A 15,895-nucleotide genomic window follows, 5' to 3' on the forward strand; every position below is an offset into this window, starting at 1 on the left:
TCAAAACATATTGCTACAACAGTAGCCAAGATGGGGAGAAGTCTGTCCTTAATAACAACACTATCAACAAGGCTGGTCCTACAGGCCCTAGTTTTGTCGCACCTGGACTACTGTTCAGTCGTGTGGTCAGGTGCCACAAAAATGGACTTGGGAAAATTGCAATTGGCTCAGAACAGGGCAGCACGGCTGGCCCTTGGATGTACACAGAGAGCTAACATTAATAATATGCATGTCAAACTCTCCTGGCTCAAAGTGGAGCAGAGATTGACTTCATCACTACTTGTATTTGTGAGAGGTATTGACATGTTGAATTCACATGTCTCTTCACTGTCTCCAAGTCCAGAACAGACAATGGGAGGCGCATAGTACGACGTAGAGCCATAACTACATGACACTCTATTCCACATCAAGTAACTCATGCAAGCAGTAAAATCTAATTTTAAAGAACAGATAAAAATGCACATTATAGAACAGCGGGAACTGTGAAGAGACACATACAGAGGCACAGACACATGCATACAAAGACACGATAACATACGCACTATACACACACGTACACATGGATTTTGTGTTGTAGATATGTGGTAGAAGAAAAGTGGCCCGAGGGCACGCACTTCATGGGTTGTGAAATGTGTTGTGAATGTATTTTTATGTTTTTAAAATTGTATAACTGCCTTAAAACCTCTTAAGGCTAGGGGGCAGTATTATGACATCCGGATGATAAGTGTGCCCAACGTAAACTGCCTGCTAATCAGCTGGGATATGCATATAATTGGTAGATTTGGATAGGAAACACTCTAAAGTTTCTAAAACTGTTAAAATAATAATCTAACGATTATTTACATTTTAGGATACCTGGGGTTGGATTAGGAACGTTGTTTGAAATGTTTGGACCAAGTTTACAGGTAACTTATTAGATACTTTGTAGTCATGTTGGGCGAGTTGGAACCGGTGTATTTCTGAATCAAACGCGCCAAATAAATGGACATTTCGGGGATATAAAGAAGGAATTTATCAAACAAAACGATCATTCATTGTGTCACTGAGACATTTGGGATTGCAAAAAGATAGATCTTCAAAGGTAAGGTATTTATTACATCGTTATTTCAGACTTTTGTGTCGCACCTGCCTGGTTGAAAAAGGATTTTCATGTGTGTGTATGCGTGGCGCTGTCCTCAGATAATCGCATGGTGTGCTTTCTCCGTAAAGCCTTTTTAAAATCTGACAGAGCAGCTGGATTAACAAGAAGTTACGCTTTATTTTGATGTATTACACTTATATTTTCGTGAATGTTGAATATTGATATTTCTGTAGTTTGAATTTGGCGGCCTGCAATTTCACAGGATGTTGTCAAATCTATCCCGTTAACGGGATTGGCGCATTAAGGGATCACTAAATTGCTGGACCTTAGGAAGTGTAGCTGCTGCATGAGGATCCATCATCAATACAAATATAAATATTGTTTTTGAAAATCCTGATAAAAGTGCCATTTTAGGCCACTTTTAGGCCACATGCCTCTTGTAAGACCCCATGTCTGCAAACCGTACATGATATGTTACAGACATCTTGCTGTCATTATACTCCTAATAGTGTCCTCTAAAGTATGGACTAAGTCTACATTCTCAAAATAACCTTTTTTTAGTTTGTTACATTTTAAACATATTGTTTAAAACAATATTGTCACGTTCGTCATAACGAGGAGACCAAGGCACAGCGTGATTGGAATACATTCAATTTTATTTCATGAAGACCACTTAAACAAACATGAAGCTATAAACAACTAGTGCTGACATGCAACTACACATAGACAATAACCCACAAAACCTAAATGGAAAATGGCAACCTAAATAGGATCCCCAATCAGAGACAACGATAAACAGCTGCCAGCTGCCTAGACAAACCAAAACACACATACCACCCTCATCACACCCAGACCTAACCAAAATAATAAAGAAAACAAAGATAACTAAGGTCAGGGTGTGACAAATATACTCAAGAAAATAAAATATTCAGACTGACTCTAATGCTACTTTTTATATTATGATGCATTTTATGAGCAGCATCAACACAGGGAATTGGAAAATGGATTCAAAGGGGACTCTCTCTCTGCTGGTGATTTGCTGAAAGTTCAATCCTACAGGAGGGTTGTGATTGGTTAATTACCTATAATGTCAATTTCCATGTATAAAAATGATAATTTCTTAAAAATTAGCAGAGAACCCACACTGGAAATTGTACTTATTTGAAGAGTATATTGTTCCAAACAATGTCTAAAAAAAGGGGAATCAAAAAGAGTACTTTTAGATACACTACCGGTCAAAGTTTTAGAACATTACAGGGTTTTTCTTTACTTTTACTATTTTTTACATTGTAGAATAATAGTGAAGACATCAAAACTATGAAATGACAGATATGGAATCATGTAGTAATAAAAAAAAGTGTTAAACAAATCTTCTTCAGATTCTTCAGCTTTGCACATGCTTGGCATTCTCTCAACCAGCTTCACCTGGAATGCTTTTCCAGCAGTCTTGAAGGAGTTCCCACATCTGCTGAGCACTTATTGGCTGCTTTTCCTTCACTCTGCAGTCCGACTCATCCCAAACCATCTCAATTTGGTTGAGGTCGGGAGGTTGTGGAGGCCAGGTCATCTGATGTAGCACTCCATCACTCTCCTTCTTGGTAAAATTGCCCTTACACAGCCTGCATGTGTATTAAGTCATTGTCCTGTTGAAAAACAAATTATAGTCCCACTAAGCCCAAACCTGATGGGATGCGTATCGCTGCAGAATGCTGTGGTAGCCATGCTGGTTAAGTGTGCCTTGAATTCTAAATAAATCACAGACAGCGTCACCAGCAACCCCCATAACACCTAGTCCATGCTTTATAGTGGGAAATACACATGCGGAGATCATCCGTTCACCCACACCATGTCTCACAAAGACATGGCAGTTGAAACCAAAAATCTCAAATTTGGACTCATCAGACCAAAGGACAAATTTCCACCGGTCTAATGTCCATTGTTCGTGTTTCTTGGCCCAAGCAAGTCTCTTCTTATTATTGGTATCCTTTAATAGAGGTTACTTTGCAGCAATTCAACCATGATTCACTCAGTCTCCTCTGAACAGTTGATGTTGAGATGTGTCTGTTACTTGAACTCTGTGAAGCTTTTATTTGGCCTTCAAGTTCTAATGAACTTATCCTCTGCAGCAGAGGTAACTCTGGGTCTTCCATTCCTGTGGCGGTCCTCATGAGAGCTAGTTTCATCATAGAGCTTGATGGTTTTTGCAACTGCACAATTTTCCAGATTCACTGACCTTCATGTCTTAAAGTAATGATGGACTGTCCTTTCTCTTTGCTGATTTGAGCTGTTCTTGTCATAATATGGACTTGGTCTTTTACCAAAAGTTCTGTATACCAACCCTGCCTTGTCACAACACAACTGATTGGCTCAAACGCTTTAATAAGAAGGAAAGAAATTCCACAGAATAACTTAACAAGGCACACCTGTTAATTGAAATGCATTCCAGGTGACTACCGCATGAAGCTGGTTGAGAGAATGCCAAGCATGTGCAAAGCTGTCAGCAAGACAAAGGGTGGCTACTTTAAAGAATCTCAAATATGAAATATATTTTGATTTGTTTAACACTTTTTTGTTAACTACATGATTCCGTGTATGTTATTTCATAGTGTTGATGTCTTCACTATTATCCTACAATGTAGACAATAGTAAAAAATAAAGAAAAACCCTGTAATGAGTAGGTGTTCTAAAACATTTGACTGGTACTGTAAATAATATGTGTATGTTTAATAAATGAATGTGATTTTTTTTATTTCACTTTTAGGAGTATAGCGATACCAATACGTTGTCTGTACCATGTACAGATTATAGGGTTTTACCAGAGGCATGTATTTACCAGAGACATATGTTTTCAGGCCATGCTGCTGTGGAATCAACCTGTGCTCGTAGTGTTGTGGAAAAGTATGAAACTAGAAACATTAGTGATATATATATACATACACACACACACACACAAACAAACAATATTTGGAAGAGGGAGAGAACCTATTCGTTTTTCTCTAATGAACGGTCTATCTTGACAGTGGATTACATTATTTACTGACTCCACATAAGAACATTTTATTCTCTGCCTTTCTCCTTTGTCTGGACTTTGACAAAACAGCCTACTGTAATAGAAAGTTCTGTTGTGCACTCTTAAGGCATTTAAATATACAAATTCATTTTTATAATGCTCAAATTCCCAACCTAATGTTTCCTAATGTTTTCCCTTTATGCAGATATTGTATCTCTTACATGTAAATTGCTATCTGTCCATGTGCGCTATGTTCATTTATGATTATATGTATCTTTAGAAGGTAGATGTTGATTTGGCTAGTCAAACAACATTTGAGAACAGTATCAGGGCTTGAGCAACAAGTGAATTAGAAATGTTAGCTCTATGCTTTCAGAGGCTGACTTTTACTTTAATGTGTTCATTGCATGTGCATTATGGGGGTTTCCTGACTCTGCATAGCACAGTGTCTGTAGATTTGACTGTGTTTGCAATTGCAGTGAGGTAAGTTGTGTGTTTTAAAACGAATGTTTCTGTAGAGACTTGTGTTAAGGCTAGTTTTATAATGTATACTCAGCCAGGTGTATGCACACACCATACTGTCACTACACAACTAGCAATCATTATGCAAAGATGGTTGCTGCATGATATCATGTTTCCATAACACACACACACACAACGTACTTCATTGCAAATGCAAACACAGCCACAACTAAAGCCAACATTTTGCCATTCAATTAGCCTACAGTGTTGCTGTGATGGGATTCACTTTTGGTACCACTCATACTCTAATAGGGACATGTGATATACAATAGATGAACAGCAGTCAACACACAAGTAAGACACAATGAACAGAGACGGGCATATGAAACCTACTGTGGGCTCTTGGGGTAGAATGGAAGAGTGACATGACTGAGTTCATGAATGTCAAAGGCGGTGGGCTCTCCTGATATCGCCTGTCTCTTGGTCCTGTGCTGCTCCTGTAGTGCGCTTGCCTTGTGGACTTGTTGCGTCGCCGGTTTGATTACGGATCGGTATTTATCCAGTTCATTCTGAAGCTTTTGAATCAACTCGTCCTTTTGATCTAATTCCAGCTCCAGTTCGTCAATAAGTGCGTCTCTTTGTCGCAACTCCTCAATCTTCTCCTGTAATGCGTATTGGAGATCGCGTAAGGTCCCCATAGTTTTCAGAGAAATCAGGATCACCAGAGCGCAGCAAACTTTGCGAGTGACTCGAATGATGCTCAGATTTGGAAGGCAACCTCCTCGTTCACTGCCACTACACAAATTGAATACTTGCGGGGAGAACGACTCATGCGCTTGATTTGAAACTCAGGTGAGTAGCCTTTCAAATGAAAGGTTGGCCAAATGTGACGAACAATACGCTTCATTGTATTGCTCACATACGTCAGTATCCAGAGTGAGCGTCAGCGCTCGCAGGATGCCGAAGCACAATCATTGATCCCCCCACGAGTGCAACAAATTGGTTGCTTTCCTCAATACTATGATCAGCCAATCAGGTATCAGGTAATACACACACCTATGCTCTATAATATTCGTGTAGATGCACCCTACCTGTCAGAGATTATACATTATATATGCACCATACTTCAGTCGTACTGTATCCAATTTTATAGGCAATCACTTTGCACAGAATATTGCATGGTTTCAATGGTAATGTGATTGTAATGTGATACTAATGTGCAGAAATTGCAGAGATATATGCACTATAATGTAAATTTAACTGTATGATGCTAACCACTTGTAATTTATAATAAGGCAGGATCACAATGATGATGGCACTCACCCCTTTGAAGCCACATGTTTTAACCCTGAATACGGAATAATGCTATTATCCCAAGGGGTGTGGTATATGGCCAACATACCACGGCTAAGGGTTGTTCTTATGCATGACACAACGCGGAGTGCCTGGACACAGCCCTTAGCTGTGGTATATTGGCCATATACCACAAACCCCTGAGGTGCCTTATTGCTATTGTAAACTGGTTACCAACATAATTAGAGCAGTAAAAATAAATGTTTTGTCATACCCGGGGGGTACGCTCTGATATACCATGGCCTTCAGCCAATCAGCATTCAGGCCTCAACCCACCCAGTTTATAGTTGGTATTATAAATTGGGTGGTTCGAGCCCTGAATGCTGATTGGCTGATAGCCGTGGTATTACAGACCGTATACCATGGGTATGACAAAACATTTAGTTTTACTGCTTTGCGCCGTGCATAAGAACAACCCTTAGCAGTGGTATATTGGCCAATTGGCCATATACCACACCCCCTCTGGTCTTAATGTTTAACCCTACCTTATCCACAGACTTGATATAGTAGAAGTGATGCCGAATAAGGACACCAGGCCTGATAAGGGTCTATAGCTCCCTCCTATGGCCACCTCATGTCATATACATTGCCGATAATCCCATTAAATAATAAACCCATGTACATTGCAAAGCCAGGCAGGTAGCACTCCAGCTGACACTTATATCCAGCCTTGAAATAAGGCAATATAAACAGTTGTCTAACTTCTAACGTCTGTGTGGATACATATTTCAGAGCATTCAGCGGAACGCAGTTTGAGCCTCGGATCATTTTACATCATCTGTGACAGACACAGCTGTCCAATTAAGATAATTAAATGAGTGGCGTGTGTGTGCGTAAGTGTTTGTGTGTGTGCGTGCCTGCGTGTGTCTTGTGAGAGGATTTAAGACATCATCCTCAGTGCACATTAAAGTGTCTGAGAAAGCCGGGTTGAGGAGGAGGGATGCAGAGTGTAGTGCCTCGGTTCTAGATACCAGGCCTCAGGCAGGCCACTGGTAACCTCAGGCAGGCCACTGGTAACCTCAGGCAGGCCACTGATAGCTGGTAACCCCAGGCAGGCCACTGGTAACCCAAGGCAGGCCACTGGTAACCCAAGGCAGGCCACTGGTAACCCCAGGCAGACCACTAGTAACCCCAGGCAGACCACTGGTAACCCAAGGCAGGCCACTGGTAACCCAAGGCAGGCCACTGGTAACCCAAGGCAGGCCACTGGTAACCTCAGGCAGGCCACTGGTAACCCCAGGCAGGCCACTGGTAACCCCAGGCAGACCACTGGTAACCCAGGCAGGCCACTGGTAACCCCAGGCAGGCCACTGGTAACCCCAGGCAGACCACTAGTAACCCCAGGCAGGCCACTGGTAACCCCAGGCAGGACACTGGTAACCCCAGGCAGGCCACTGGTAACCTCAGGCAGGCCACTGGTAACCCCAGGCAGGCCACTGGTAACCTCAGGCAGGCCACTGGTAACCCCAGGCAGGCCACTGGTAACCCCAGGCAGGCCACTGGTAACCTCAGGCAGGCCACTGGTAACCCCAGGCAGGCCACTGGTAACCTCAGGCAGGCCACTGGTAACCAAGGCAGGCCACTGGTAACCCCAGGCAGGCCACTGGTAACCCCAGGCAGGCCACTGGTAACCCCAGGCAGACCACTGGTAACCCCAGGCAGGCCACTGGTAACCCCAGGCAGGCCACTGGTAACCCCAGGCAGGCCACTGGTAACCCCAGGCAGGCCACTGGTAACCCCAGGCAGGCCACTGGTAACCCCAGACAGGCCACTGGTAACCCCAGGCAGCCCACTGGTAACCTCAGGCAGGCCACTGGTAACCTCAGGCAGGCCACTGGTAACCTCAGGCAGGCCACTGGTAACCTCAGGCAGGCCACTGGTATTACAAGGCTGGATACTGCCTGAAAAACTGTAAAAACAAACACGACTGCTTAGACTGCCTGTCTACCCTACTGCTATGTGTGATGAAATAATCTTTATACGTAGATACATATCTTTATAGATATACTGTACATGCTGCCATATTGTAGGCTGAAAAGTTGAAAAAAGAGCACTAGTAATATGACTGCCTGTCTGCCTCCTGCTTATGCTTGCAATGATATCATCTTAAAAACATTCCTAGACAGCAGCATGTAATAGCATTAAATTACTACTTAAGACTGCCTGTCTGTCCTGCTTGTGTTTACTGTAATACTGCAATGTCATTATAGTTGCAGCAGACGAAGATGTTTGTACAAAATGTCGATCATGTCGTTTATTATAGTTACAAGAGAAGTTTGTAGGCTACAACATGTCAATGTTATAGTTACACCAGACAAATAAGTGTGTACAACAAACCTTTCATCGTAAAGGAGCACATGCACAGAAAGTACAGATTTTTTTTACGATCAGGAATAATCCTCTAGAGAATCAGGTCACACAGCCACCTCAGGTTCACAAACAGATGCTAACCACGAAGAAGCATTTTGCTCCCATCTTGTGGCAATTGTTATTAGCTGCATATCTAGAGGAGAATATCTGGGACAGTGGTCACTTTCTGTTATGTCTGTGGAGAAACAGCCTTGGGGCTGTGTTTATAATACTGGCACACGGCTCACAGTGCACACTGAGATCTTTGAGAGTTGCAAAGTGTTTAGTGTTGACACTTTCAATGAGACTTGAGTATAACTGTAGGTGTGTCACATACGCAAATATGTGTATGTGACCAAAAACATTATGATTTGATTTAGTTACTGTGTAATTAAAGGGTATGGCATGAGTCGGACTCAGATCCTCAATTCAAATCATCACATTTTAGTTGTCACGTGCGCCAAATACCATGGGTGTAGACCTTACTGTGAAATGCTTACTTACAAGCCCTTATTAACCAACAATGCAGTTTCAAGAAAAATAAGAGTTAAGAAAATATTTATTGAATAAACTAAAGTTTTTTTTTTAAAACAACACACACACACACAAAATGAGGCTATATACAGGGGGTACAGTGTGTGGGGGGTACAGATTAGTCAAGGTAATTGAGATAATATGTACATGTAGGTAGAGAGACAGAGTGACAGAATGAGAGACAGAGGGGGGAGAGACAGAGGGGGGAGACCGAGAAGGGGAGAGAGACAGAGACACAGAGTGACAGAGCGACAGAGCGAGAGACAGAGAGGGGGAGAGACAGAGGGGGGAACGATGTCATAGATTCAACTTATTAAAACTGTGAATCAAGCTCCTCTGTGACAAGGTAGTGACATCTCCCAATCAAGTGAAATTAGTGCATCAGTATCAGTATCGCCAGGAGACCAAAACATGGCACTTTCTGAGCCAACAGTAAGCACACATACAATTTTACTATCTGTACAGTCCAGTGGAGGTTCATAATAAGGAGAGGAGGACGGCTCATAATAATGGCTGGAATGGAGTGGAATAGAGTGAAACCAGTCCATTTACTCCATTCCAGACATTATTATGAGCCGTTCTCCCCTCAGCAGCCAGAGTCGTATCAGCACCGATGCACACTCATAACAAGTATACTCTGAGTCAGGGCACTCAATACTGTAGTGAAGTGTATAAGTACCCAACAGTGATCTCGTAATGTCAATCAGCGATAAAAATACACTTTCACAAGAGTCAGTGGATTGTAAATATCAGTGGAATGGGACCACTCTCAGTCAGTGCACTCAATGCAGACCTGTGTGTGAGGGTCAGCGCACAGTGATCAAAAGTGACTTCAGTTCCACAAAGCTTGTTTACAACTTTAGGCGATGCCTTGGGTGCTCATTAGCAGTACGTCTGGATTCGGTAATCAATGGTGCCCAAACAACACAAGCTGAGAGGACATTATGTCATAGCAACTAAACAACAGGGCAATGTGTCTAAACAGTTCCAATTTATTTCTAGAGCACGTTCTATGAGTAAACCAATCATAGGGGCCACTTGTCATTGCACAACAGTTAGGTGAATATGTCTAATGAATAAGTTACTCATCACAACAGACATAACATTGTCCCCTCACTTCTCTTCTCTCCAGGTTACATCACCATGGTGACTGTCGGCATAAAATTACCACAGCTTTTAGCTGAACAGCCCTGAATGGGGCCACAGTAAAGGGTTATTAGAAGCACCCTGTTGAAATTGCTCTGAAACATTTGAGGGACGTGAAAAGTGAAATCTGAAAAGCAACGCACAGATTTGTTTCTTAATGGAGTAGGCCTACTGTATTTGGTTAAAGACGCATAAATACTGTAGGTCGATACATTGGACGTTTGCATAAAATCATATTTGCATAAAACGCCTGGTGGTGTTATGGACTTTAATGCCCCCTAAGAGTTTGAAGATGGAGCCAATCAATTAAAATCACCAGACTGCTGTCCTTCTGTCTAAAAGTTGCCGCATTCCTCCCAGATGAAATTACTAATCGATTTATGAGCACATCCTTAATTTAGTGTTGTCTGGTTTGTTGACCTCTCCTCTCATCCAGGATATATACACAATATAAAAAGAGTTAAATGCATTATTTGTAAGGCTAAGTGTAATGGACAAAATGTGTTCGGGAAAAGGAACAGGAAAGATATTACCCACTGGACACAAACGTCAATTCAACGTCTATTCCACGTTGGTTCAACTTAATTTCAGTGAAATTATGTGGAAACAACGTTGATTCAACCAGTGTGTGCCCTGTAGGCAATTATGGTGAAGTAGCAATAATAAACTATGTGGTACCTGTCAGACTTGGAATGTTTCCGAAATGCTTCACTGTTTAACTCCTGGAAGGTTCGGTAAGCTTGAGGTTCCGCCGAGATGCCTTGGGCGCGCCTGGTTCTAGGTCCAATTATCTGCGCGCTGGGCAGAACGGATTGACATTTGTGCAGTTTTCGTTTTAATTCGTGGATCTCTTCTTCCTTTTCGGCGAGACGCATCTCCATGTACTTAATTCTCTCCTCTTTTATCAAAATAATATTTTTGAAGTCTTCTTCTAAATCACTCATGTTGGAACCTGAACAAACTTTCTCCAGGCGGGAACAAAAGATGCTATAGGATCCAATGCGATCCGCTACTAAAACTCCAAAATTCGGAGGTAGAAATATGGAGATCAAATCGTCCAAAAGGTTCAGCTCACTGTAGGGAGGACAGTTGAGTAACGGTGACAGGGAATGCTGAGTGCTGCTTTTCCCCAGTCCCACGCGTGATGGACTGACTAATGGTTATATCGCAATGAGAAACCAATTATGTCTCCTGCTTTCAAGCACAATGCGTGCAGAGACTGCCGTTCAACGTTGAACAACAGAAACTAAACATAGGACAGCATTTCCAAAATCATTCTACCCTAAACTATATTCCTGAAATAGCATAAATGACCATATGAGCCAGTGGATGACGTAGTTTTATGTAATTTGATCCAGCACTTCCATGTGAAATTGTCTGAGCTACCTCTCACTGTCTGCCTGACTGCTCATCAATGAAACCCTTGAGCTAATGTAAGTAGCCCCCAATGAGAGAGAGAGAGAGAGAGAGAGAGAGCTCTCCATTGGATCAGTGTACATTATTATTCAAATTCTATTTGCTGAAATGTTTTAATCGTTCTCTCTCTCTTTAAAATGCACTTCTATTTAATATATCCCATATGCGTGGACCCTAAATGTTTTACAAAATGTAGGGAGGTGTCATGTGATGTGAATGGTGAGTCACCCAGCTGTGTTAACAGCTGTATGGGTCCATATGTTCTGTCAGTTATCAACTTGTGCCGTTTGTCAAAGGACATAAATATGTGACTATTTCCTGTAAAATTACATCACCAGACGATTTCACTTAGAGACAACTTTTGAATAGGCAGGAATCTCCAGTAGCAACTCAACATGACCACAAGTTAATATTTGTTGTTCAAAACAACAGATGCAGAACCTGTAGCAGTTTGCAACACAGCTAGTGACCCATAATATTTTGCATAGGCCTACTGCTACAGTAGCTACAACTAGAGAGAGATGTGTGCATGCACACACAAACGCACGCACATATGCCTACACACAAACACACACACACACACACACACACAAACACACACACACCTGACCTGGGTTCAAATACTATTTAGGGTATTTCAATTACTTTAAAATATATCTTGAAGTGAGTATTTTGATATTGTTTCTTTGAAAATACAAGTGGTTGGATATTGGCAAGTATTTGGAAATACACTTGGAATGTATTGAAATACTGAAATATTTGACATTTTAAATACAAATACACTGTATTTAAATACCATGCAATTGAAGCCAGGTCTGTTTGGTCTTAGGGGTATTTGAAATAATCTATTTGGGTGCAAGTATTATTTGAAAATAGTTTCAAATAGTAGGCAATATATAGGAAATTATTTGAAAATACTTTCAAATACTTCATATAGAAGTAGTAGATTTTGCAAAATTATTTGAAAATACTCAAATACACAGAAAATAAGTATTTAAAATCTAAATATTTAAATACACATGTATTTGAACCCAGGTCTGGCACATATTCTCCCCAACATTGCTCAAATGTAAAAATTCACTGCTAGTGTCTTCACCCTTTCATGCCGTCAAATGACCGAATCACCCTCTAGTAGTCTCATGGGTGGAATGTTATTAATATCTCATAACTATTTCATAATAACTTTTTTTTTTACGCTGAATATCCAGGTATTTCTATGTCAAACCGTTTTGTTATATTTCAATCTTCTGTGATTTATATAAAGTGTAATATTGGGATGCAAACTGACAATTAAATACATTTCAACTCCATAACAGACATGGTCCAGGTGTCTTTTTTTTAAAGGGCATAACCATGTGTGTGAGGTGTATACTTCTGTTTCAAAGTAGATTTGTTTAAGACTACCAAGATAATGATTTAGCCCACTGCAGAAAAAGGTTAATCTGACTTTGTCATTCAGGACATCTACAATGGGGATCCTGCTTTGATTGGCATTTGAGCACAAGGCACAATAGATCTTCTGGCCCATCCTTATCTCCACTTCGGCTATTGAGTTTCAGAGGAGGCAGGCAGGGCAGACATTAGTCACCTCTTTCCTGTAATGCATACATATTCTCTCATTGAAACCAGAGACAGTATCTAAGTGAACACAGGATGTTTCAAAATCAATATTGTTTACCTCATTCGCCTGGCCGGCAGAAATGATCTGTGAGGACGGATGGACTGCAGAGTAGAACAGAGCACTCACGGCATGGCCCCCGTAAACACAAAATGAGGAACCACAGCTTTTAGCTGAGCAGCCCTGAATGGGGCCACAGTAACGGCCTATTAGAAGCACCCAGTTGCATTTGCTCTGATGCATTTGAGGGGCGTGAAAAGTGAAATCTGAAAAGCAACACACAGATTGGTTTCTTAATGGGGTAGGCCTACTGTATTTGGTTAAAGACGCATAAATACTGTAGGTCGATACATTGGACGTTTGCATAAAATCATATTTGCATAAAAAGCCTGGTGGTGTTATGGACTTTAATGCCCCCTAAGAGTTTGAAGATGGAGCCAATCAATTAAAATCACCAGACTGCTGTCCTTCTGTCTAAAAGTTGCCGCATTCCTCCCAGATGAAATTACTAATCGATTCATGAGCACATCCTTAATTTAGTGTTGTCTGGTTTATTGACCTCTCCTCTCATCCAGGATATATACACAATATAAAAAGAGTTAAATGCATTATTTGTAAGGCTAAGTGTAATGGACAAAATGTGTTCGGGAAAAGGAACAGGAAAGACATTACCCACTGGACACAAACGTCAATTCAACGTCTATTCCACGTTGGTTCAACTTAATTTCAGTGAAATAAACACTCTGAATCTCTGACTCTGTTGGACAGACAAAGGTGTAGGGTGTTACGGTTATAGGTGTGGTAGAGGTAAGTTGTTCTGAGGGATGCAATAGACAGGACACAAATACAGTATATACACAGGCAAAGTGCACAGCGATAGACACATATTATTGGTACAGCTAGTGACTGGAACGAACTGCAACAAACACTCAGACTGCACAGTTTTATCTCAATCTCTTCATTCAAAGACTCAATCATGGACACTTTCACTGACAGTTGTGGGAACTTTGCATGATGTATTGTTGTCTCTACCTTCTTACCCTTTGTGCTGTTGTCTGTGCCCAATAATGTACCATGTTTTGTGGACTCCTGAGTGGTGCAGGGGTCTAAGGCACTGCATCTCAGTGCTCGAGGCGTCACTACAGACACCCTGGTTTGAATCCAGGCTGTATCACAACCGGCCGTGATTGGGAGTCCCATAGGGCGGTGCACAATTGGCCCAGAGTCGTCCGGTGTAGGCATTCGTGATGTAGTTAAATGAAGGTTACATTTAAAAATGCAAACAACATTGTGTTGCTACCATGTTGTGTTGCTACCATGTTGTGTTGCTACCATGTTGTGTTGCTACCATGTTGTGTTGCTACCATGTTGTGTTGCTACCATGTTGTGTTGCTACCATGCTGTGTTGTCATGTGTTGCTGCCTTGCTATGTTGTTGTCTTAGGTCTCTCTTTATGTAGTGTAGTCAGATCAAATCAAACTTTATTTGCCACATGCGCCGACTACAACAAGTGTAGACGTTACCGTGAAATGCTTACTTACAAGCCCGTAACCAACAGTGCAGTTCAAGAAGAAGAAAATACTTACCAAGTAGGCTAGAAGAAAAAGTTTTAATAAAAAGTAACACAATAAGAATAACAATAACAAGGCTATATACAGGGGGTACCGGTACCGAGTCAATGTGTGGGGGTACAGGCTGGTTGAGGTAATCTCTCTTGTCTCTCTTGTCTCTCTTGTTGTGATGTGTGTTTTGTCCTATATTTTTTATTGTTATTATGTATTTATTTAATCCCAACCCACATCCCCACAGGAGGCATTTTGCCTTTTGGTAGGCCGTCATTGTAAATAAGAATTTGTTCTTAAATGACTTGCCTAGTTAAATAAAGGTTAAATAAAATAAAATAAAAATACACAATCCACTTTACACATTTTGAGGTAATTGGACTTGTCAGAAGTTATTGGAAGGTGTTTATTTTTTAGGACCGTTCTCTCACTTTGTTATTTGAGATTTAACAGATTTTCCTGCTATAATTACCAGGGGATGAAACAGATGCCTCTTCATCACAGCTCCCCATACTGCTAAAGCTCTCAAAAAACTTGATGTTATTCATCCCTGGATGTCTGCTATTCTCACAAGGCTTTGAAGAGAGTGGAGACCTAAGCCTGGAGATTTAAAGCTACAGCCAGACATTTTACAGATCACTGAAATGTGGCTCTAATGCCTTTTTAACTAACACTGGCATACATTACTATACATTTTTCTAAGCGTATAAAGCATAACTGTTAGAGTAGCTGGATCTTCTTTAGCTTATAAGAGGAATTTGTCTCTGCCAGCGCTGTGCACGAATGGGCACTTTCCCAGATGGTCACTGAAGCAGATCTCTCAAGGCAAATGCTTAAGACAACAAACTGTGCCTGAAACCGTAAGCGACCTACCCCGATGATTGGTTTTTGTATAAAATGAGATACTCCCTCCAGCTCCATCTCTCGTGTCTCTATACCTCTCCCTCCCTTCCTCTCTCTCCATTTATTACTGTCTTTTTGCCTCAATTTCTCTATTACATTCCCATTTTAATTTAATGGGCTTTATTGGCGTGGGAAACATATGTTTACATTGCCAAAGCAAGTGAAATAGATAATAAACAACAGTGATTCTTTTTATTTTTAAATGTGCAAATAGTTAAAGTACAAAAGGGAAAATAAATCAACATATGGTTTGTATTTACATTGGTGTTTGTTCTTCACTGGTTGCCCTTTTTCCTGTGGCAACAGGTCACACATCTTGCGGCTGTGATTGAACACTGTGGGATTTCACCCAGTAGATGTGGGAGTTTATCAAAATTGGATTTGTTTTTGAATTCTTTGTGGGTCTCTATCTCCCTTTGTTTTATTTCTCTCTCTCTCTCTTTCCTTCCTTCTTTCTTTTG

At 41.1% G+C, this 15,895-nt stretch overlaps 1 protein-coding gene across 4 annotated transcripts in view; it reads right to left on the reverse strand.

Annotated features, from left to right (window-relative positions):
• The window catches only part of LOC110491369 (cGMP-dependent protein kinase 1), a 184,477-nt gene extending 173,140 nt beyond the window's left edge, over window positions 1-11,337 (reverse strand). Inside the window, exon 1 of one of the 4 annotated variants that reach the window (XM_021564757.2) lies at window positions 10,614-11,337. In XM_021564757.2, the coding sequence (XP_021420432.1) occupies window positions 10,614-10,879 (266 nt within the window). In that variant the 5' untranslated portion in view covers window positions 10,880-11,337. Of the gene's footprint in view, window positions 1-4,946; window positions 5,501-10,613 lie in introns of those variants that run through there. The other 3 variants (XM_021564758.2, XM_021564754.2, XM_021564756.2) reach the window with 3 other exon arrangements.
• Window positions 11,338-15,895: the final 4,558 nt, after the last annotated feature.

The sequence above is a fragment of the Oncorhynchus mykiss genome, chromosome 16 (assembly GCF_013265735.2).
Source record: "Oncorhynchus mykiss isolate Arlee chromosome 16, USDA_OmykA_1.1, whole genome shotgun sequence".
Lineage (NCBI taxonomy): Eukaryota > Metazoa > Chordata > Actinopteri > Salmoniformes > Salmonidae > Oncorhynchus > Oncorhynchus mykiss.